The sequence below is a fragment of the Salminus brasiliensis genome, chromosome 24 (assembly GCF_030463535.1).
Source record: "Salminus brasiliensis chromosome 24, fSalBra1.hap2, whole genome shotgun sequence".
Taxonomy (NCBI): domain Eukaryota; kingdom Metazoa; phylum Chordata; class Actinopteri; order Characiformes; family Bryconidae; genus Salminus; species Salminus brasiliensis.
Genome location: NC_132901.1, coordinates 18,871,358 through 18,896,553, shown reverse-complemented (window position 1 = coordinate 18,896,553; position 25,196 = coordinate 18,871,358). Strand labels below are relative to the sequence as shown.

The 25,196-nt window shown below is 41.4% G+C and overlaps 1 protein-coding gene across 1 annotated transcript; it reads left to right on the top strand.

Annotated features, from left to right (window-relative positions):
• The first annotated feature begins 35 nt into the window (after positions 1-35).
• Positions 36-25,072, top strand: LOC140546716 (equilibrative nucleoside transporter 2). Its single transcript, XM_072670099.1, has 13 exons — positions 36-148; positions 8,715-8,770; positions 9,808-9,889; positions 10,639-10,784; positions 12,169-12,308; positions 12,427-12,561; positions 13,761-13,858; positions 14,591-14,663; positions 15,574-15,746; positions 16,199-16,301; positions 17,273-17,358; positions 18,122-18,321; positions 19,041-25,072. The coding sequence occupies exons 2-13, from the start codon at positions 8,739-8,741 to the stop codon at positions 19,150-19,152; spliced, it is 1,380 nt and encodes a 459-aa protein (XP_072526200.1). The 5' UTR covers positions 36-148; positions 8,715-8,738; the 3' UTR covers positions 19,153-25,072.
• Positions 25,073-25,196: the final 124 nt, after the last annotated feature.

The following is a 25,196-nucleotide window of genomic DNA, read 5'->3' as shown; positions in this document are numbered from 1 at the left end:
GGGCGGGGCTTTCCGGAGAAGGGGTGGGATTAGAAAGCGCCCGGGTTTTGTCCCCGCAGTGTGGCGAGTAGAGAGAGTGGAGCGGCTCCTGCGGAAGGTGCAGAAGGTGGAGAAGGTGGAGGTAGTAATGAACGACTGAGTGTCAGAGGTGAGCAGATACCTGACTTCTTAAACATTACAGACCGAGCTGAGGGTTTTATGACTGCTGTAGGATGATGGGTGGATGTCGCCTGGTGTTGCCTGCCTGCCTGCCTGCCTGCCTGCCTGCAGTCATATGGTTGGTTAGCTAAGTCTCTTCCGCTCGCAGCTCTCATCGCTCAGAGCTGATCAATTATGATCGTTATTATTATCGTTAATAAGCATATTAGTCCTTGTACCGATCATCGAGGCTGTTAAGACGCTGTGATGCTCAGTGCTGTCCTCGTGTCCCTCATTGTTCCTATGGGGGAGGACAAACTGAGCTGGCCTACAGGCATTTCAATGAAGGGATTATAGGTCATTACTGGAGCAGATTTTTTTAATTATTTAGACCTAACTATAGCTAAGTCTGTGGTGTGTTATTAAGTCCTGGGGAGGTGGGGTTTAGATTATCTGGCAACATTTAGCTATATATTTACATATAGCACAACACGTGTCAGTTGACAGCTGGCAATGCAGAGGAAAGTGTCCCGCCATATTAAAAATAAATATAAATAAATAAATAATGTGTATATGAACACGGTTTACATACCTCTGTTTTCTTTTTAGTTAGAAAAATGTTTTAATAAATAATGTGTTAAAAAAAAAATAAATAAAAAAAACATACTAAAGTATACAAAACTTTATAAAAAATAATATTTAAAAATTAAAAAGTATAATATGTTTTTTCCGAATACAAAAAAACACACAGACAAAAAGCTTAAGTCTCCAAACCAGTTTTTCAGTGTTTCAGAGGTTTTCAGGCATTTTTAGACATTTAGACATTCAGACCTGGTGCTACAGGTTTCTGCCACATAGCTGCTGAGAAGCCTTCAGCTATAATTCACATGCTGGAGCATTGCTAAGGGCTAACAGTGGTGGTGTGGTTGGTGTGGCGCAACAGGCAACAGATAACAACAGATAACCTGCCACTGAGCTGTCACACCTTGTGGGAAACTGGGGTTCGATTCCCGGTCTGGGTGACTATGCTGCGCTACACCAATAAGAGTCTATGGGCCAGACTCCTAACACTACATTGGTCCACCTCTGTAATACGAGTAATCCTGTAAGTCGCTCTGCATAAAAATAAAAATAATAATAATAGACCTGGTTTCTAAAAACGTGAATAATCAAACATACAAATAATTGTATGTTTTCTGAATGAGACTGAATGTTGCTCTGAACTTAAGCCTAGATAAAGCCTAGAAAGAAAGAACTGCCTCTGAGAGTAAATAGACCCGACCGAAATAGAAATGACTCAAGAACTGGAACAAGAATGATTAACGATGGCCTAAGTAAGTAGAGCTGGGCGATATGACGATGTTTTACGGTATCTTGATACAAGATGTGCTTTTCTAAAACATATTGAGGATATTGTTTGTGCTTAATAAACCCTGATCAACTGCATGTTTCATTACCAGCAGTGTAATTAGACTGGGTTAATTAGATAAGGTGCAGTGGATGTTGATTAGAAATCACTGTATTCATAACGAGAGGGTATCTAAATAGTAGTTTATTAAGAATCTCTTGTCTTTAAATGTCTTTAAATATTGTGATCTAGTATTTTTACCATATCGCCCAGCCCTTCCTACAATCTAGCTGTAGCATCCAGTGGAAGGTTTAGGACGTCTGCAGTAGAGCCCCATGCAGACAGCCTGGACTTTACCATTCCTCTTCTTTAGGCCGAGAATATTTTAACACCCGTAGGTCAGAAGTAGTGAGACTGAGCTGTAATTAGTAAGAAAACTAGAGCAGGCCATGTGTGGTTTAGTGTACTGTGTACTGCGAGACCTAGTGCTAGTGCAGTTCATATATTTACAGCATGCAGAAACTAAACAGGTAGGGCTGGAATGATCTTATTAATTCAGCTCTACGTCCCTTTTGAATGCAGCTTTTGTGCTTCTCTTGCTGCCAGACTGACCAATCTGTCGTCTAATCTGGAGACTCTGGGTATTTAGGGTACGCTGTGTAAACTGATGGAACACCTGTCTGTCTGTTTGCTTGTGTGTGTCTGAGTGTCTGTGTGGTTCCAGCCTAATAGAGGACGAAATTAGCCCGCTGGTGGCCTCAAGCTACAGATAACAGATGATTAGCCATTGCTGAGTGCTGTGCAGGATAATGGCCCTAGATTAGCCATTGCTGTTAGACCTATATTGGATCGAGTCCCACAGTGGTAAGTGGCTCTGTTGTGAAGGTGACCATGTTAATTACATGCTTTGAGATATTAGCTTTGGTTTGAAGAGCTATGTGCTCTTTTGTCTTACTCTCAGAAAAAGCTAAAGACTAATATTAGAGGTCAACAACGAAAGTGCAGCTACACGGTGCATCCAAAGGTCTGTAGACACCAACAATTCTTCTGAACTCGAGGTTTTGTCCCTTCCTTTACCACAGTTATAGTCTCTGGTCTTAGATTTTGGAACTTTGCAGTCAGGATTTGATTGCATTCAGCCACAGGAGCATTAGGAAGGTCAGGTATTGATGTCAGTTGGCAGTTCTGGAGCACAAATGTACACCAACTAATCCTTAAGGTATTTGAAGGAGCTCCATCATTCCAGGCAAGGCAGTTTCACTGTTGGACAAGGTGACCTTGAGTCTCGTGAGACTAATAGCTTTCTTTCATATATTGTTACATAATATATTATACGTGTTTGTATATGTTGATATACAATATAAGAAACGTACACTATATGGACAAAAGTATTGGGACTCTGAATCATTGAGTTGAGGCATTTTATTTAGTGACACTGCCACAGCTGTATAAAATCAAGCACCTAGCCATGCAGTCTGCCTTTACACACACTAGTGAAAGAGTAGGTGGTTCTGCAGAGCTCAGTGATTTCCAGCGTGGTACTGTGTGTAATAGGAGCCACCGTTGCAACAACAAATCAGCTGATGAAATTTCATCCTTACTAGATATTACACCATCAGCTGTGAGTGGTTTTATTGAGAAGTGTAAGGAAGCACAGCAACCTGTTTCCACAAGAAAAGTTGTAGAGCGGGGTCTCCAACTGCTGAGGAGCATAGTGCAGAAAAGCCGGCACTGATGTTAGAGCTGCAGAGGGGGGCAACTTCATATATATGCCTATGGATTTAGAATGGGGTGTCTTAAAAGCTAGCATAGGTGTCCGCATACTTTTGCCAAATATAGTGAACTAATTTGAAATAGGCCTAAGTTGTTGTATTTGTTACATTTGTGTGACATATATAATATATTGTTGGACAACACACACACACACTTCCATATGAGAGTAGTTGACTGCAGTTTTACACTTTCCACTGTAAACTGTAGCTCGTCTGCTGCCACATTGGTGTAACTATTGTGCTAAGAATGGCACCTGCTGTCTATTTCTCACACTCTTGCTTGAAACCACAGCCTAATTAATTCCTCTGGCCCTCCCTTCCCCCCAACACACACACACACACACACACACACACACACACACACACACACACACACACACACTGGTGTAAGTGTGTGAAGCCTGTATTAGAAAGGTCAGCGCTATTTAGTCTCTTCATTCAGACCAGTGCAGTTCCTTCCTCCCCCTCTCTCCTCTTTCACTCACACATGCGCACACACTCTCACTACTACAGAGAGTTTTCCCAGCCAAGAGTGGGTGGATGGAGTGTACTGGTGTGTGTGGTGAGAAAGAGAGAGAATTTTTCTGGAGAACAATTCCTGCTGGAATTCAACAAGGGAAATCGAACCAGCGGCCAGTTCCCAAGCCCTCCTCTCTAACCTTTAGGCCACGGCCGCTCCCGTTTCTATTGGTAAAATGACATTCTCACACAACGTAACGAGCAGCTGACATTTTAAAATGCTGTATAAATTACAGCAACACTTCTCTCATTTGTGAGGACGTTTATTAGTGTTGTTCTCAGGATAGGGAATCGGCCAATGGAGACTTTTCCCATGCCTCTCATTTGCATGAAAAAAAAAATCCTGCTTTGAATGAAGGGGCACTCTGCTTCCAACCAGTCCAGCATTCTGTGTGTAGCCATATAGACTGCGCATAGTCAAAGCCATAAATTCAGCTTGTACAAAAGGGGGAGGCGGACAATCGGAGCCGTAGGATGGATGAGAAAATGCTAGAAGAGCTGTTGTGCATTTCAGATCAAGGAAAACACTCAAGGCCTTCTGAGCAGAACGTCTTGGGAGCACCTATTCCTTGGATTGATGATTGTGTGTACCAAGGAACCAGTGTTTGGGCTCTGTGTGGACCCATTTGAAAACTGTTAGCTTGTACAAAAGCGAGGTTAAGAAGTCAGGCTGCACGTCCCGTTTCACTGCTGCGCCGTCAGGTTTACGAAGAGGCCTCCTTCACGGATGACCAACCAAGCAATTTAAGAACTGTTAATCCATATGAACTTTCCTAGTATTTTGGAGTGTCAGCATTCCTGTAGCTGCCCACATTAGATTTGAAACCCTGACGCTGGCCTACAGAGCCAGAAATGGACCAGCCCCTCCATACCTGATGGCAATGGTCAAAACCTGATGCGTACCAAGAGCCCTTCAAGCTTCAATGGCCCCAAAGTGCGTCACAACGAACCACGTGGGAGCGCTTTCTCTGCTATTCGGTGAGACCTGTCTGGGACGGTAGCACAACATGCACAACATCACTTCTAGCATTTTCTGATCCATCCTACGGCTCCGATTGTCCGCCTCCCCCTTTTGTACAAGCTGAGTTTATGGCTTTGACTATGCGCAGTCTATATGGCTACACACAGAATGCTGGAGGAAAGTAAATATCAGGAGAAGGTGCTGAGTTATGGACGAGTGTTTCTAGTGTAGTGTTTCTCTGCAGCTTAACATGGAGCAACAGCAGAGATGGCATCTGTTCATAGCTGTGGTGATTATCTGGACAGTATACCGGATTAACACCAGGCTGGTGGAGCTGGTTGGCAGAGTACACCTGACAGTTAGGTTTGATTGACAGTTAGGTCCGGTTAGATCTCCCCCCAGAGACCCCCTTGGTCCAGAGGGTATACAAACCAGGGTCAGATTTAAATGGTTCTTTGAGGGATGCCACAGAAGAACCACTTTTGGTTCCATAAAGTGTGAGGAACATTTTTAAAGGTCTAAAGAACTTTGACTTGATCTCCATTATTGATCACTATTATCACTCAAAAGTGAGTGGCGCTCAGGCCTTCAGTAGAATGGATGAGCAGAAGCAGATTTGCCCCTGGCTGTGAAAAACGCTTTTGAGAATGCTGTTGACTTAAGATATGTCGGCCTGGAGCAATGTTCTGTGTTTCTAGGAATCTTTCACGTGTGATTAGGCCTCTGGCTCAGCTCAGGAATAATGGCTTGTTCAAAGAACTTGCTTTGGGTTAACCCACATGAACAGTGAGCTGAGCGTCCGTTAAACACCAATAAAAATTATGTTTATTTGTTTTTAAACAAAAGGTCGGCAACACGAGAGAAAGGACAACCTTCAGCCTCCTGGTTCTCGTATGCGTGTGCCAGTGTGGATCGTAGCTGGACCATTTGGGGCAGGAGTTTAAAATGATGCAGTGATGAATGTGAAATTGGGGGAAAGCTGCTACACTACTCAGTGCCAGAACAGTGGCGGTATTCATGCAGAGTGGAAATGCTTATCCTGGACGATCGCCTGCTGTATTTCATTAAGTTATGGGTAAAACGTCGGGAGAGCCTCACAAACCCCTAGTTCAAAGTCCAAGATGGCTGCATTGTACATCAGCAGTAGTAAAATCAGCCATACGTGCAGTACTGTTGTTTACTTTCACTTAGCTGCATTTTCTAAATGTTTGTGTTCCAGCATTGGCAGATACACGCATTAAAAGTATTGATTATCTGCTTTGTCCCACAGTTCCCACGATCAATGCATCCCTAGTTCAGAGCAGAGTGGCACTGGCCATCAACCAGGGGGCAACCCCACAGAGCTACCAGTTGTTTTCAGCGTAATTGAATGGAATTTGTCTTCAGTGTTGTTCAGCGAGCAGCCAGTGAGACTGTTGAGTAACAGTAGCGGGGGGACGGGACGGGCTTCCTGCACCGGACACCTAAGCACCTCACTACTGCTGGGCTCAGGTGACTTCGTGCTGACGTCATGGTTAATGGAGCTTCTCAGAACAAAGCTCTGGGAGATGTTTGCTCAAGCTTTTTGACCACTGCATTTAGAATGAGTGCGTGTCTCTAGGAAAAACAATCACTGGCTAATGTGACTCTTTCACAGAGACGGCAAACAATCACAGTCGGAATGCGAGCATGCGAATGCCGTGGTTCTAGGGCTTTCCAGGAATGCTGTTGGTAAGAGGCGCCTGAGTGGCACGGCCGTCTAGGGTTGCCAGGAGTCAGAGAGAGCAAAACTGGCTTCTCTCTCTCTCTCGGTGGGTAGGGCGGCCTTCAACAGGATGCTAGTGTGATCAGTTGTTAGGTAGGTACACAACAGGCAGTTAGTGTTCTCCTCCAAGGAGTAAGCACACTGTAGCTTTGCCCTCACAGCACTGGTAGCATCAAACGCTGGGGGAGGTTTTAGATACTGGAAGTGTTTTTTTTCCCTCACAGTGGGGGAAAAAATGCTGTGGGAGGTGGGGTTGCGTTGCTGACCCTGGACCCTGGATCAGTTTCCTGGAACTGTTTTATCCCAAGGACACCAGCTCTGACCCCCTGATAAAAACAAACCCAGTGTGCACAAGGGAGTTTCTACCACTATTGATACTTCTGGCTGCACAAACGCTTAGAGAATTTATAACTCAGTTTACAGTAACTTTTACTTAAAAAATTAGCTTTTTAAATATGTATATATATTATATAATAGAATTTAACATAAATATTAAAACTCTGATTCATTTACGTGAGAGTATGTTGGCTTGGCTTTGTTATTTGGTCCATGTTGTAGTAATGTACACACATACACAGATCCACATATACAGCCATAACATTAGCACCACTGCCTGGTGAAATACAAAACATTGATGCATATCAGACAGCAAGTGAACAGTCAGTTCTTCAGAAGGTGATGAAGGTGTTAAAAGCAGGAAACATGAACAAGCATGAGAATCTGAGACACCCAGAGGTATGCAGTGTTCAGTGCCTACCAAAGAAAGTGCCCCAAGAAAGGACAACCGGTGAAGCAATGACAGGGTTATGAGCACCTGAGGTTCAAGAATGTGATCAATGGAGGAGGTCCCACCTCCACAGGACTTAAAGGATCCCACAGGACACCTTCAGAGCTCTTGTGGAGTCCATACCTCAACTGCTGCTAATATAGGGGGACCTGTTAATATAAATAAATCAAATGCATGCTTCCACATTAATATCCCTAAACAATATGCAGATTAGGTGCAAACCCCACCCCCCAACAAAAAAAAAATACTGATGAAGGGCATAGAGTGATACACGGCATGACCACAAGGCCTGCTGGTTCTAGTGCATCTCTTTTTAAGACCCCTGTGGCTGCTGTGGCATTTGCTGCCGGTGCATTAGTGATTCCTGTGGCCGGGCAAGATTGCATTTGAATTTTTGCAGAAGTAATTTGGAATAGCTTCTGTGCTTCAGCCTGAAAGCTGCATCATGAAGAAGGATTACTTGTAGTGCTTGAAGGAGCAGCGGTGTACTCAACATGTTTTCTGCCCTTTTTATTTTTTTTAAGGAGACGTGGCCTACAGGTCCCACCTCGTTTTGCCCCTCCCAAAGTACCAGAACAGCTGTTCAGCTTACTGTACCACACTACCGCACAACAGAGTTCTCCATGGTTTGAGCTCCGTAGCTGCACTGTACACTGTGTAAATACGTCTGGATGAATGCACCAATAGAAGTGCTCTAAATTGCTTGGAATAAGCTGTTATTTTACATTGACTTCTATTCAAAGTTAAGGACATCTTTGCCTTCTCTTGTAAGGTCACTATTTGTAAAGATATATGGATTTATTGGACAGCAACGATATACACGGTACTGTGCAAAGGGTGTAGAAACCTGTGAAAATTTGAATCAAGAAGCTGCTGGTCAGTAAGTGTTTATTCACTTAGTAAAACACTAATATTAGAATAAACACTAATAATATTCATACAGAAAGTCGTGGTTTTCCATCACTGTGTTCATTAAAACATCTCCAAAGCTCTCCTCATGGAGTCTGGTATTAGTTATAGTCATCATATTTATAGTGGTTTGGTCCACGTCCACGCTGTGCTGGCTGATAATGGGGTAAGCTTTGCTCTTCAGACTAGCTAAAAGATCTCAACAAGTTCTTCAGGGTGAGACATTTCTGCTCTCAGGTGCCTAAAACCTCTGCACTGAACAAGTATGTAGGTATCCATGGAGAAAGGGGGTAGGGTTTAGGGGTTAGCCTTTTTGAATGTAGAGTGCTGAAGGTTCAGACTTGTTTTACGAAGCTTTCAGTCAGACTAGAAGATCTGGCAGATCCGCCCGTTTAATTGCAGTACAGCAGAAAGCTCTGTTCGCTGACTGAGCCTTTAAACTTGCGCCTGCTGGAATCTTTAGTGTGTTTTGAGAAGCTTGCTGTTGGTTTATTAGAAGTTAAGCATTGATGTTGATCTTCTGTTTCTACCTCCAGCTGCCCACATTCACACCAGAGACGATGAGGACTAAAGAAGGTGCACCGACGGACCGGTGAGTTCAGTGCTGGCCGGTTTCTGCTGAACCAACAGACTTTGTCCTTTTGTATTGCGATGCAAATAAGTTCATTTGTTTAGGGTTGTGGAGAAGAGGACATTCGGTTATGAGAACTTCTGTGTTTTTTTTTACCATTATTGCCTTATGGCCATATGACCTAAAATCTGTACATTTTAAGGCATTTAGCAGATGCTCTTATCCAGAGCAACTTACACAAGTGCACTGTTTACTTACTGCTTATACCCTTAGCTAGTTTGTACAGTCTAGAGTCTAAAAGATACTCAGAGCTAGATGCTGCCAAACACAAAAATCAGCATGGATACCTAGATACACAACACTCTACATACATTACACTTATGAGGGGGTCTTCCATATCACTAATAGTGAAATTTTTTTCTCAGTTATGATAAATTTGAGATTACTTTAATGAACAATTTCAATGTGCAATTATTTTAACAAGCGTTTATTTTAATGGGTGGTAAATTTAATTGATTATTATTTTATCAAGTGATTTTTTTTTTAATGAGCGATTATGTTAATCGGCGGTTATTTTAATTGAAGATTATTTTAATTGATGGGCGGTTTTTAGTAGCCTATTTATTTATTTATTTATTTTTAAATGGGCGATTATTTTAATTGTCGATTATTGTAATGGGTGACGAACACAGCATTTTCTTTGCTATAAGCTGTTCAAGTTGCTAAATTGGCTCAGTGTTTGAGTTCTCCTCCATGTTGCTTCCATGTTGCAGACCGGGCGGGGCGGAGTGGCATGACTACACACACACTGTTTTTAAGGGGGTAGTACACAAACACTCACAGTGGGGAAATTGATAACTAAATGATTTAAAACTAATAATAATAACTGATGAGCAAGACATATTCAGTTTGAGGTTCTAAATGGTCTGTTCTGAATAATTTTTGATGAATTGGCCTTCATTATATTTAAGTATATTAACTGTTTATGTAACTAAGTAATGAACTGTTCTCCTATTAATGCTTCTAACCCATCCTTTCTCTCATCTCTCCTCCAACAGCGGCTATTTGGTCGGAATCATTTTCTTTATCCTCGGACTAGGAACACTGCTGCCATGGAATTTTTTCATGACTGCCTCCATGGTAAAAAAAACACATCAACAACAACAACAACAGCATTAACATCAAGTCAAAGTCCAAACCCACAAAGCCTGTGTTTTCATGGTTTGCCAGATGTAATAAGAACTGTTTATGCGCTGGTGCTTAGTGACGCTCAGTTTTGCCTGAGAAAAGAGGGCTTGTGTTTTTTTTTTTTTTTTAGGAAAAGCTTTACACATGCTCATAGTCTGTAGAAATGAGGTCAGAGGAACTCGCCTGCTGATCCAGTCTTTTGGTATTGTGTGGATGTTGAGCGTTATTGACGGACACCTGTGTTTTTATGGATTAGCGAGGTCGTTACTTGCTAGGGTCAAGCATTTTCCTGATAAAGGGGATTTTATTTAATCTCTGCCAAGCCCCCCGTGTTTCAGCTCAAAAGGTTGAACGTGTGATGTTTTTACACCTTAGCCGAGGGCTTCTCTGCAGTGGTAGTGGGATTTAGCTGTGATATACTGTGTGTCTTCGTTCAAGGAATGTCTCATGTGACTGGACTGCTTCAGAAAAGACATAATGAAAATGGTGAAATGCGGTTCTTGAAGGTTCAGGTGATTTCATACACACGCTGTGTGGTGTGTGTGCGTTAGGGGTTTTTCAGTATAATCCTATACTAAAGGTGCACTTTGTACGTTTACACAGACACAGTAGAAATGGAAATGATTGTGGCAGCGTGTGCCTAATAAACTGTCTACTAAACACTGTGTCTAACAACTCTGAGTATCTGTTTGTTCGAACAGTATTTCAACAACAGACTAAACACGTCTGAGTGGAGTAACGGAACGCTTACTGCCAAGAAGGAGTATTACTTCAACAACTGGATGACTTTACTGTCCCAGCTGCCCCTGCTGCTCTTCACCCTCCTCAACTCCATCCTCTACCCGCGGTAAGAGGCCGTCGTTAAGTGACAGCACCACCAATTATTGGTTCTCCTGTAGAGTTTATCATTTTTCAGATCTGTTTGTTAATCTTGCAGGGCTTAATTTTCTTTAATTATTATAAATATACTATATTTTGTAATATTTTGTATCTGTTATCAGTAATGATTGTTTTAAATAACGTTACTTATTGAGGAACTACTATTATGAACTACCAATTATTTAGTAATTACTATGAATACTGAAGTACCTACTATGAAAAGTTCAGTAATTGCTATGAATTGTAAAAAAAAAAGGATAATTACTACTATTAATTATTTATTTATAGTAGTAGTTCTATTTTTTATTTCAGTAAATACTTTAACTTATTCAGTAACTACAATAAACTATTTAGTTACTAAGAGCTGTTATGTTACTATGATTTAAGTAACTACTCTGAATTGTGTAATTACTGTAAATTATCCAGTAATTATTATGAGTTATTGTTTTCATTAACTACTAGGAATTATCCAGTAACTATTATGAATTATTGCATATTACTAAGAATTAACTTATGAATGATTGCATAAATCCTGTAAATGAACTATTATTCATTACTGTGAATTAACTATTATACATTATTGCATGAAAACTGTAAATGGACTATTATGAATTATTACATAGTTACTGTGGATTATTCATTAAATACTAGGAATTATTCAGTAACTTTTATGAATATTGTACAAATACTGTAAATGAACTGTTATGAATTATTACATAATTACTCTGAATTATTCAGTAATCATTATGAATAATTGTTAAATTATTGTGGATTATTCATTACTACTAGGAATGATCCTATTATGAATTATCTATTATTGTGAATTAACTATTATAAATGAATACATAAATACTGTAAATTAACTGAAATAATTGTATAAATACTGTGTATTACCTGTTATAAAGTATTGCATAAATACTGTCAATCAACTATTATGAATTATTGCATAATTACTATGGGTTATTCATCAACTATGGGTTATTATAGAGAAGCAAATGGGGAATTATTCTGTAGGTAATATGACTTGTTGAGTAACTGCTGTGGTTGAGGTACCATGTTACCTCTGAATGAGCACAGAATACTTTGGTTGTGTGTTCATCTAATGTGTGTGTTTCCTCCCTGCTGACTCATCAAGAGTAACTTCCGTCACTAACGGCCTTCTGCTCACACATGCTCTGCCAGCTGTACACGTTTTCTAAGTCCTTTGTTTAGTGATCAAGCTTGGTTCAGAGCTGCACGTCTATACACACGTGACCACACACCGGTCTAAGCTCCATAACAACACCAGATTATTAAAAAGCACTGAACCCTGTTTAACCCATTGCAACCTGGCCGTCCCTTTTTCTCACCAGGATTTCGGAGAAGGTGCGGATAGCGGGCAGCCTGGTCTTCATCCTCATCCTCTTCATCCTCACAGCTATTCTGGTGAAGATTCCCATGAAGGAGGACAGCTTCTTCTCCATCACCATGGCAACCATCTGGTTCATCAACTGTGAGTGACTGTGCCAGTTGTGCTGTTTAAAACACTAAAGACTCAAGACTCAAAAAGTGGATTTACCTGACTGACTGTCTGTCTGTCTGTCTGCCTCTCTCTCTCTCGCGCTGTGTAGCGTTTGGCGCCGTGCTGCAGGGCAGTCTGTTTGGTTTGGTTGGGCTGCTGCCTCAGAAGTACAGTGCTGTTTTTATGAGTGGACAAGGCCTGGCAGGAACCTTCGCTGCTGTTGCCATGCTCTTTGCCATCGCAAGTGAGTCTCACAGACTGGAAGACATAAACATACAGTACTGAGCAAAGATCTTAAAACTGTAACTGTGCAGCAGTAAGTGTGTTTTTGGCCGTGAAACATGATCATTATAATGTCAAAAAAATGCAAACATGGTCATATTAATCATATCAGAATATTATAACCACCCCTGGTTTAACATAGGAGCACTGTGTAGTTCTATAAGTACAGACTGTATCCATCTGTTTCTCTGCATACTTTATCAGCCTCCTTTTACCCTGTTCTTCAATGTTCAGAACCCCACAGAACCACTGCAGAGCTGAAAGTATTTGGGTGGTGGGTCATGCTCAGCTCTTTAGTGACACTGACATGGTAGTGGCGAGTGTGTTAGTGTGTGTTGTGCTGGTAGGAGTGTGTCAGATACAGCAGTGCTGCTGGAGTGTTTAAACACTGTGTCCACTCACTGTCCACTCTATTAGACACTCCTACCTAGCGGGTCCACCTTGTAAATGTAAATCAGAGACAGAAGCTCTGTATCTGCTGCTGCACAGCCTGTGTTGGTCATCCTCTAGTCCTTCATCAGTGCTCACAGGATGCCGTTGAGTGGATGGTGGACTGTTGTCAGATCAGCAGTGACACTAAGGTGTTTAAACACTCCAGCAGCACTGCTGTATCTGATCCAGTTGTACTAGCACAACACGCACTACTAACACAACCACATTGGTGTCACTGCAATACTGAGAATGACCCACCACCCATATACTACCTGCTCTGTGGTGGTCAGTCTTGTGGGGTCCTGAGCATTGACGAACAGGGTGAAAGGAGGCTAACAGAGTATGTAGAGAAACCGATGGATGCAGTGTGCTCCTATATGGGGAGTGGAGCAGATAATGGAGTTGAGCTGAGTTCTGATATGGCTGTGCTGTTGTCATTTTTTTTTTTTTTTGTCCTTAATCTATCATGGCATAATGAGGCAACAGGCCAGGGCAAGGCCATGTTATAAGACAATTGTCCAATTACTTTTGAACTGAATATCTGAACTTCAGTCAGATCGATTTTGCTTAGTTTCAGATTGTAGAAGCAAAATGACTGTCCAAGACACCACAAACTTTCACACACCTATGCACATACCCTCACACACAGTTCGGTGACTTTTGTTAATATCTCTGTTTAGTGTGAGCTATATTGATACACCTGTTTATGCGTGTGTGTGAATACAACAGGTGAAACGGATGATGAGACTGCGGCTCTGGGGTATTTCATCACTCCATGCGTGGGGACTCTAGTAACCCTGATCAGCTACCTACTGCTGCCCAAACTGGTGTGTGCCATGTTTTTTTGTTTTTTTTCTTAATCATGCTGCATTCCATTTACCTCGGAAATCAACTGTCGGAGCTGGGAATGACGTCATCTCCAAGTTGACTGTGTTCCAGTAAAATTTTCAGACAATTGTACACTATTACAAAAAATTTCCCCAAATAGTTCGATATTAAAAGTTTACCACAACTGGTTTGACAGACCACTAGTGTTTTGTGAGAAATCTGATTGTAAAATGTCCCAATTTTGATGTCCCAGATTAGTATTGTTAGCTTGCCCCAGGTTAGAACTGTCAGCGATACCAGTTGATGACGCATTATACGCCAAGTTGCGCATCCAAACAGCAGTTGGGCAGTACTATGCAACACAAACAGCTAGACGTGCTTTAGAGTTCAGTAAACTGTGTAATACAGCTGCTGTTACTACTGTTAATGTATGATGCGTCCACCTTGGCCATTTTGAACTCTCTTCATTTATTATGACTTGTGCGGGGGTTCCAGTTGAAATTCCTTACCTGGGACTCTCTCTAGAGATTCTGACATCCCAGTTTGAATGGAATGCAGCATTAGTGCTGGCTGTTCTTATCAACGTTGGTGTTTATACAGTACATTTCCACTAGATATGGTAATAACTGCGTGTTTCCTTGCTCTGTTACGAACTAATTTTATGGGGTCATTACAGTGTGCTGTAAGTCATGGTTTTTACAGTAAACAGCTCTTTCTGTATTGGTCTTCAGGACTTTGCCAGGTATTATCTGAACAGGAGTCAGAACTATGAAGTGGACACTTCACACCAGCTGTTGCCTACAGGTTAGTGTCATGTGGTTTTCAGTCGAACTTACTAACACACATATATATATACCAATGATAAGAGACCACAAGATACCTGAATTTGCATACTGTAAATGGTATAAACCCAACAGCAATGTGAAAGACTAGTGGAGAGCCTGCCAAGACATAAAAGCTGTGATTGGCAGTAAAGGATATTTCACTATAGTGATTTCTGAATGCTCTCAAAGTTCAAATATTAGTACTGTGTTTAAATTTGAATAACTTATTTTGCATTATAATTATTATAATAATTTCTTTGCATTATTTCAGCAGTTGTTTTTTTGAGCAGTTGTTGTTTCTGCAAATAAATGCTCTAAATAGCAATGTTTTAATTAGGAATTTAAGGGAAATGTTGTCCATGGTTTATGAAATACAATGCTCATGTTAATTTATGTAAACGCATTGTCTATAAATAGTTAAACCAGAGAAACTGATAATGTAGGATGGTCTCACAAGTATATGTACTGTAGTTATAGCTAGTTTTTTTTTCTCTTCACATTAGTGTTTCATCAAAATGAGCATGGTGGACAGCAGGTTTAAGCTTGTCTGTTCTTCGCTAGCACACATTTAGGCCTTTTTATAGATTCAGAACCTGGAAGCGCTGTCTTGATGTTGGTTTACAAGCACAGTGCCATAATCCACTCATTCACTTTGGCTTTGATTACTTTTTATTATAACATTATCTCAGCCCCGGTCACGCTGCGTCCGCCCGTCTGGAGGAGTTAAAGGCAGCCTTTGTTTCCACAGTGGCTAAGGAACAGTGCTGCACTGTTGGTTTATTACTGTCAGTTTAGCTCATAAACAAACTGAGATTCTTTCTTCTCAGTGTGATGACTGACCGACCGACCGACTGACTGACTGACCGTCTCTTTCTCTCTCTCTCTGATAGAGACGCCTCAGGAAAGCACAGAGCTAAACGGTCACGCCAACGGATCTGTAGCCAAAGAAAACCCCAGCAGTTCGGCCAGTGAGGATGGTGATGGTGGCAAGCAAGCCTTCGTCCGTCTGGAGACTGCTGAAGCTAAAGAGACCAAAAGCTCTGTCCTGGAGGTGCTCAAAAAGGTGTGTGTGTGTCTGCTTCACTTCCTTTGTAGCTCCCCTCTTGAGGCATTTTATTAGCGACGCCTACCATGTACACTGTGTCCAAATGTTTGTGGACACCCCCACATTGCATTCAGCAACTTTAAGATGTGCAAATGTGCGCACACACAGACACACACTCTCTCTCTGGAGCAGATAAACATGATAAACATGAACCTACTGGCACCGTGCCAGTTATGGGCTACGGGGTATAAAAGCCCCCCTGTAGCATTGAGCTTTGGAGCAGTGGAACTGCTAAGCTGAGAAGAGACCACCAAGTCGTACTGGTCAGCGGTGGTCCTTCCTGGATTCCTTTTCATTAAAGTTAATGTTGTTCAACAGTTAATAGTTAATGGTGTGTCTACATTGTTCAGTGAATATACGCTCTCTCTCTCTCTCTCTCTCTCTCTCTCTCTCTCTCTCTCTCTCTGTAGATCTGGGTGATGGCATTTTGCGTAACGTTCGTCTTCACGGTCACTCTATCTGTCTTCCCAGCGGTCACAGTGGACGTGAAGACTGTTTACCCAGGAAAATGGGGTATGCTCACTCACCTATTCACACACTTTACCCGAGGGGTGTAACGGTTCAATTCACGCTGCAGTTCGCATTGCGGTGCAATGGGGCGGGGCGGGGGGGAGGGGGGGGTGGGGGGTGGTAGGGGCAACGTTCTTTTCATTTGATTTAAACAGACAGTCGTGTAAGTTACAGGTTGTTCCATCTAGTTCCATATAGCGCCCCCCTGAGGTAGTCAATACAGCCTGTAATGTGTTAATTACGCCGGAAACTGTATTTCTACACACTGAAGCACACAAACGTGCCAACACACCAGCCTTGTCCAACCCAACATGATTTCCTCTGATGAAATAAGATGCTAAAATCAGAATTTCGGTCAAACACTTAATTTTCACAATTTTCAGAACATTGAGTGGTTTAGAATAAAGAGAGATAAAAATGAGCCATAAATAAGTCAACAAGATAGACAAGAGACAGAGGAGGAGGAGGAGGAGAAGGGTGGGAGGAAGGGCTCAAACATGACTACAGTTACCATAGCGATACTTCGAAATCACTACAGCTCCCACAAAACCATACGAATCCAGCGGCTTACAGCTTAAGGTAAAAGACGAGTCCATTGGTCAGTTTCACACCAAACACTGCGATCCACACATTCGACACAGCGAGAGGCAGAAGGCGGGTTTCTCGACCGGTCTTCGGTCTTCACAGTCTCGTAACTCTGGATGCGATGTGTATTATCACAAAGATATTAAGAGACATCGAGAAACCCTGAATTTGAGACACCGTTGCGTTCACTCGACTCTGTTTACTGTTTAAAAATAACAGCCATTGTGGTATCCTAAGTTGTTGCTATGGTGTTGTGGTTGTTAGGCAGCTGCAATGTATAAAACATCACCCGTCACCTGTCTGCATGTTCTTGTGAATTTAGGCTTTAATCTCTCTCTCTCTCTCTCTCTCTCTCTCTCTCTCTCTCTCTCTCTCTCTCTCTCTCTCAGAGCGTTATTTCATCCCTGTGTGTTGTTTCCTGATCTTTAACCTGATGGACTGGACCGGAAGAACGGTCACGTCTCTCGTACAGTGGGTGAGTTACAGTCATTGCTTATCACCAGATGATCTTCTTTCGCTTTCTCTGTTTATTCCTGTGTGCAGGCCTAGTTCTATCTATCTAAACACACCAGAAGCGTTTGTTTGACAACATCTGCAGAACTCATTCACAGAACAAAAACTCTCTTAACCCACATGACTACTGAGCAACTACACACAATATAACATCCCAACTAACACACTCCTCACACACTAGACCCAATGATAAGAGCACACGCACCCCTGTCTCTGCGTAGCTAAAGCAGAGTCACATGGGAGAAGGTGCTGTAATTGTACAGAATTGAGCAGACGTTTATTGCTATACAGAAGATAACGGTTCGTTTCCAGTGTCCCGAACCACCGTCCACAGCCATATATGGCTGTTTTAAAGGGAGATCAAGCCACTGCTGGGAGGAGCTAAGTGCTTCCTGGCTCTCTGTAATTGCAGCACTGATGTGACAGAGCTTATTGGGAAAATAAAGGGGGGGTTATAGGGGGGATATGAGGCTAGTTTGGATGTCTTTCACTGTATGTACCTGACTAGCTGGGTTTGACCATCATGTTGTGTAAACTGTGACCTTATTATGACCTCCTCATGAGATGTAGAGGTGGGGGACTGATTTAAAGAACAGTGAGTTGCTTTTTGTTGCAAGGGTGTTGCTGTGTGGTTGCTAGGCAGTTGCTATGATATTCTATAGGGTTGGATTCTATAGGGTTTAGATTAGTAGACTGACTAACCTCTCCTCCTCTCTGTATCTCAGCCTCCTAAAGAAAGTCGCTTGTTTCCGATCCTGGTGGTCAGTCGGGTGGTCTTCGTGCCTCTGCTGATGCTGTGCAATGTTCAGGAGCGTCAGTTCCTCCCCGTGCTCTTCTCCAACGATGCGTTATTTGTCATCATCATGATGTTCTTCTCGGTCTCCAGCGGATACTGCGTCTGCCTCTCCATGTCTTATGCACCACAGTGAGTACAATGGCAGGCATTTATTTATTGAAAACATTGCTCTATATATATATACATATATCTCGTAGCTGCTGTTTTTCCATTTATGCCATATTTCATTATTTTTCTAGAATTTGATGCTCTCTCTCCCCACATCAATCTTAAATGTGCTGTTGGCTATCACATACATCTGTTGATGTTGCTGATTTATCAGAACTGGGGATCAGGCACTGTGCTTGTGCCCAGTGATGGTGCATCAGCAGGCCGTTCAAAAGACTCTCATGTGGTCGTCTTCATCCTCCTAGTGCTGGTAGCTTTGCAAGTGATTGGGGGAGTCCTAATGAGTGGGTTGGGTGATTGGGCGTCCAAATTGGGGAGGAAAAAATGTAAAATAAATTGGATGAATAATTATAAAACAGGTAATGAGCCTGTCAAAGTTGCATTAAACTAATAACGTTTCCTAACTACAATTGGCAACGACAAAAAATTACTATAGCTTACTATGATGAAGGCTATAAAAATAGTTATAATAAGGGTAATATCTACGTCTCTGTATTCTTGCATAGGTGTGTCTTGTAAGATCACAGATTGGAGAATTATTGTAATGGTTAGTTCTTGCCAATGGAATATTGGCACAGCTCTACACAGTCCTACACATCTCTGCAATATGCTGCAGTGCGTTGTCCCTCATGAGTGTTTTTTGTTTTTTTTTGCTTCATCTTCCCTGATCTGTCTCCCAGGCTGGTGGCTCCAAAAGACGGAGAGACGGCTGGAGCTCTGATGACGTTTTTCCTGGCTCTGGGTCTTTCTCTGGGAGCTGCTATCTCTTTCCTACTGCGCTTTCTCGTCTAGCCATAGTTCTCCTACTCTAACGCTCTCCCTCCAAACCCCCTGTGCTCATGCTGTACCCTCCATTCACACCATAGGAAAGGTGAGACGCCTCCTCATCAGAACTTTTTCAGAAGAGAAGGCCTTATTCTGCTTTTGGCAGGAGCATCGTCATCGCTGGAGAAGTGCAGAGGAATTGGCATGGCGAAGGAGAAAAAAGATAGATAGAGCTGGAAAGGGCTCTGGAATGTTCTGCTGGCCATGTTTGATGTGGCTGAAACCGCATTTCGAGTAGCATGTAGATCTAAGCATCTTTGGAAAAAGGGAGATGGTGAGGATGACTTAAAGGAATGGAGACAGCCTTCGCCATCATTAAGATCATCTTCAAAACAATTGGAACTGTAACGCTTATGAACACTGCCGGCTCTGACTACACTCTTCACAATAGTCCTAAATAGTGTCAGAATTGGTTCTTTGGAGTGGTGCTGTAGAAGAACCACTCTTAGCTCCCTAAAGAACCATGTTTTGTAGTATGTAGAACCTTGAACACAATGTGAAGGCTCTATACCAAGATTTTCCCAAAAACGGTATGCGTCCATGGTGAGAGCCAGTTAAGAACCATAATACTTAAATGTGTCGATGTTCTAACAATCAAATTTGTGATTTTTTTTTTATTTTTTTTTTTTTTATGTGTTACTCGTGCTAAGTACTATTGCCTTCAAAGGGACCGCCACAGTGACCATCACTATGGTAACAGAGAAGGTACATCATTACAGATCATGGACATGAATGTCATGGCAATATTTTGCTTTTAGTGATTCCTTTGAACTGTTCTACTTCTTGGGCAGAATCAGTGACATCACCCGCCCCCTTCATTATCCCATCCACTTTTGTGCAATGCACCAGCAAAACAGCCCCAGGGCATGATGCTACCACCACCATGCTTGTAGTGTTTAGACCATAAAACCTTCCTCCAGAAGCCTTTTTGAAGCTTGAAGGTGTTAATTATGGAGCAGGTGCTTCTTTTCTTGGACGACAGCCTCTCTCTGTCCATGGTGATGTAAAACCTAGGCAGTGTAAACTGTAGACAGTGACACTGGGGTTCCAGCAGCTTCCAGTTCAGACCTGGCTGGTTCTTGGGTCGTTCCTGACCATCCAAACCTAATTCCTCTCAGCTGAGAGTGATGGGTTGGGTCTTCTTTTCCATTGTTTGAACAGATAACCTTGTAATCTGCGATTGTTTACAAATGGCTTCAAGAGACATTCATCTACGATCATTCTTCTCAGATTCGCTCTGACTTCTTTTGACATTCCCATTGTACTTTGTGTTGGTGAATCCAATGACTGCTGCCGAACATTCCCTGTTTTATGTGGGGCTCAGAGAAACTACCAGCTACCAGCTGTAATCAGTCGTGATCACTGGAACTAGAAAACATTTTGGAACTTTCAGCAGCTCAGAATTAATCAAGAGAGTGTGTGTAAGCAGTATGGACTAAAGTATTGGGACACCTGCTCGTTCATTGCTTCTTCTGAAATCAAGGGTATTAAAAAAAACTGCTTTTTTGGAGTGGCTGTCCCTACTGTCCAGGAAAGAAGGCTTTCCACTAGATTCTGGAGCGTTGCTGTGAGGATTGGATTGCATTCAGCGACAAGAGCATTAGTGAGGTCAAATGTACTGGATGAAGCACCATCCATCATTCCAGAGAACACAGTTCCACTGCTCCACAGCTCAATCCTGAAGGGCTCGATATCCCTCTAGCCCAGACCTGGCATTAGGCAGCATGGTGCCAGTAGGTTTATGTTTATTTGCTTCGAGTTCTATTCTGTTGTCTGTACTTTTACTTCTACAGGTACTAGACAACTTAAAGTAGTCGCAGAATGCATTTATTAGAAGGGGTGTCCACAAACATTTGGACATATTGTGTATATTGTTCACCGTAAACACTCATTCTGTCCCAGATGGGGGGAAAAAGAGCAGTTCAAAGCAATCATTGATGTCCATGTCAATAAAGAGTGAATGTGAACGTTCGCCCACAACTGTAGGAAAGGAAACAAATAAAGGGACGAGTGTTTAGCCCAGCTGATTTGGAGCGTCCCGTTGAAAACTTGACTAACACTAACTACGCAAACGGCTCAGGAACATTCACAACCTTTTGAACGTCAGCATTACCTGTTCTTCAGGGCTATGTCTGAAAGAGGAAGAGCGAACGATGTAGAAAACTATAGCTGTTTATAAAGTGGAAGTGAATGGATCTCTCAAACCTGTTTATTTCACGCTGACGGGAGCACTCTCAGCTTAAAAGGGAACATTACTGACTATATACACAGACACACACAAACAATCAGGTCGAAAATGAAAGGCTGTATGTAGGTCAGCTGTAAATCACTTGATCTGTTATATATTATATATTTATTTTTTAGGCAGTCTTACTTGCATTCAGCTTAGCGGCAGAATTTGTTTTTTTTTGGGGAGGGGTAGAAATAAAGCTTGCTTATGCAAAATGGCAAGTATATTGTTAAAGAAATGTATCTCTGTTATTTCCATTTTCCCCTTTACATCACATGAGCAGCTTCTCTCTACACTATGTTAACATTTCATGATTATTGGACCAACAGAAACGCTCACAAATGACTAACTACATTTCATAACCTTACAAAAAAACAGATTTTGGAGAGTCGACTCGTGTGTTTCTTAATGTATGTGTTGCAATGAATGCAGTGTAACATGACTATGAATTCTATCAAGTGATCTATTTTGGTGAGCTAGACCTACCGTTCAGGTTATTATAAATTAGCTCAGGGCTGACCCCTTAGGTGACCTGCAAGGTCAGAACTGAGAAAGACAACAGCCCTGCCCTTTGTCCCACTCGTTATTTTGTAAGATAAGGCAGCTGGAGTGGATTTAAAGGGAGGACAGCAGATAAAGGGCACTTTTCTCATATTTTTGTGTTAAATGGTTCAGGTGTTTGCTGATGGCGTTTAGAACTGCAGCATGCTTCTATTGTATTGCAGTTATACTGAATGAATGATTCTTCTAATGCTAAAGTCAGCATGCAAAATCATGCTAGTAAAGCCAGTCATGTTACAGATGCTGGACCTTTCTTCCCAGGCAACACTAGGGTTATGGACAAATGGACAAAGTGTCATGTTTTTAGATTGGATTTCTACATGTTGCAATATCCAGTTGGGTTCACGTAAAATTTCATGCAATGAAGATGTGATTGAAGTGTTGACATTCAGCTTTTTTCGAGGGTTACCAACAATTTTGCATCAATTGTTTAGAAATTAGACATTTCATTTTTCGCAGGCTCAAAAATCATTGGCGAAACTGTCAGTTTCCTCTGTTGAGATTCTTTGCTAGGCTTTTACTGCCACCTTCAGCTGCTGCTTTTGGGTATTTTTGCCCTATGTCTTCCAATTCTGTGTACCCTGTAATTTTTGCAGAATGTGGCTGAATCTGAGCAGAAAGTACAGCTCTACACACTTTAAAATCAATCTGCTACTTTTATCAGACCCCACGTCATCAATAAACACCAGTGACCCAGTTCCACTGACAGCCATTTATGATGGTCTCATAACAGTACCTCCACCATGTTTGACAGGATAATGTGATATTCTCCAGATGAAAAACCCTTTCTTTCCTTCTCCACACTCGTTTTTTTTTTTTTGTGTCTGCCTAATCTCACCTTTCTCTTTGTGAGTACCAGTGGTTTGCATCTAGAAGTAAACCCTATGTATTTAAATTGAATGTAGACTTGACAATGCCAGCCTCCTCAGGGGTGTTCTTGACGTGACACTCGATGAACATAAAGGTTTTGTGCTTATTTATTTTTACACGACACAAAAACAGAATTCTGATGGCTGTAATGTTTAACGCTTAATGCAATGGTTAATGTCAATGTTAATCCCATTAAATTAAAGCTGGGAGTCTACAACACTTCAGTCATCTTTATTGCTTCATTTGAATTCTAATGAGGTGATGCTTATGAACCTGACTGTACTAAAGTGCCATGATTATTAGAGGGCATTATTTTAACTGCAGTTACTCGCATTTGTTTAGTCACTGTTATTCAGGAACACGCCTTTGAAATTAAACTCTGATGGTCAGGATTGCTACAGTAAACATAGCCAGTTATGCCGCTATCACTATATATATTTTTTTTAAATATAATGTAGCGGCAACTGTTAACAAATTATATTTTGCAGCTCTAAACGCCACTTAGTAACTTATGGTGTGTGAGAGACGGAGAGATTTTCAAGTTGCTTAAGGCATTACTATTTAAGCGTCAGGTTTTTAGATGTGCTCCACTTATACATTTTGCATTTGCTTTTCTGTGTTTTTATATATATATATATATATAAAAAAAAAAATATATATATATATATATATATATATATATATATATGATTTTATAGGTTATCTTAATCTTTGCGTTCTTAAAGGTTTTTTCTTTTTACCTTCCTGACTGTAGTGTGTAACAGTTGTCTCACTCTGTATCTCATTGATTTTCAGAAGTTAAATAACTGGTGTTACTTAAAGTTTAGTTTAGGTCACTTTTACATTTCAGTTTTGTAATAAATTTAGATTTTAGTTTGATTTTTATTTATTTTTTTTTATTTTGAGGTTTTGTGATTAATAGGACTGTTGACTTTAAACGAGGTAAAAGTGTACAGCCAGAGGGTGGAAAATGTATAGTAAAAAGATTTTTCCTCTTTTAAGGGAATTATTTAGGAATTCTTTCAGTCTAATCTGCACCTCCTGCATCTGTAGCATAGCTTCATTGACCACAGACAATATTTAGCCTTATTGTATTTTGATAGTCCTCTACTATTTATGCTTTAATTGTAAACACATTATGGGTTAAAGTTACAGTCAATGTTAGCTTTAGGATGTTTAGGTGGTGGGTTAAAATTTAGGTTAGCAGGGGGCTCAGAGTGGTCCAGCGGACTAAAGTGCTGCCAGTGTCCCGGGTCATGCTGCTTGCCATCAGCAGCCGGAGCCTGAGAGTGCACAACTGGCCTTGCTCTATCAGAGGTGGGCTGAAGGCACTTCCTCCTCAGATTCAGCAATTTGGCTGTCAGGAAAAGCAGTTCAGGAAAAAGAGGTGGCTGACTTCACATGTATCTGAAGAGACTGCTGGATGTGCTAGTCTTCAGCTTCCTAGAGATGGGCAGAGTTCACAAAAATGTGGATTGGGTAGGAAATTTAAAGTTAGAGATAAAATATTTTTTTAAATTAGCTTTAGGTGTCATGAAGTTACATTTTACATTTAATAAAACAAGTTAAGTTAAAGTCAAGTTAAAATTCAGTTGAATTTATTGGGGATTTATTTGAACATAAGCTCAAGACAAGGTGTGTATCTACAGTGGACTCTCAATCAAATATGTATTTTTGGAGGACATGTAACACATTAAAACAACTGTCTGTGATATGCAAGTGTGAACAGATGCAGCAGATGGAGATTAAGTTGAAAATGCCAGGGTGTTCCTTTAAGCCAGAACAGGCTGGAACATAAACTGTTCAGTGTGCCTAAACTCTGATTTCTGTTCCCCAGAAAATCAGGGAGTCAGAACAGCTGGTTTTAATTCGGAACGATCTGGTTTGGGTAGGGTGGGGTTTTTATTAATTGAGTCTGCTCAATTTCGCCTCCTGCTGGTAAGAGTGAGTAACAAGACGAGCAGACTTTTGAAGAAGTGCCAGAGTTTTTACAGTAGTAAAGAATGTCCTGGAGTGCCATTTACTTAATTTTTCCATTCCTTTTTTTTTGTACATGGATAAATGACTCGACCATTAGACTGTACAGACGATGCTGTACTATACTGTTACAGTGGGAGCAGCTACCATGGCTTGGCTTTGCACATGTTTGTTTTGTAAGATGTTTTGCATAGTTATAAAACAACATTGTCAGCGTCACAAAAAATAATAAAACTTTTTTTTAAATCATGACTTGCTTTTTATATATCTGTTTAAAGCTTAAGTAATAAGTGCTGCAAGATATAGATTACACACCACCCCCCCCCACACACACACAATCTTCTCCCTAAATTTAACCTGCAGTATCGTTCAG

What these genes read in the sequence shown, in the direction of transcription:
- LOC140546716 (XM_072670099.1), top strand. Translation starts at nt 8,739, where the DNA reads ATGAGGACTAAAGAAGGTGCACCGACGGACCG. An exon ending in TTTTCATGACTGCCTCCATG is followed by an intron (nt 9,890 to 10,638) that starts GTAAAAAAAACA and finishes TTGTTCGAACAG; the next exon opens with TATTTCAACAACAGACTAAA. An exon ending in ACCTACTGCTGCCCAAACTG is followed by an intron (nt 13,859 to 14,590) that starts GTGTGTGCCATG and finishes ATTGGTCTTCAG; the next exon opens with GACTTTGCCAGGTATTATCT.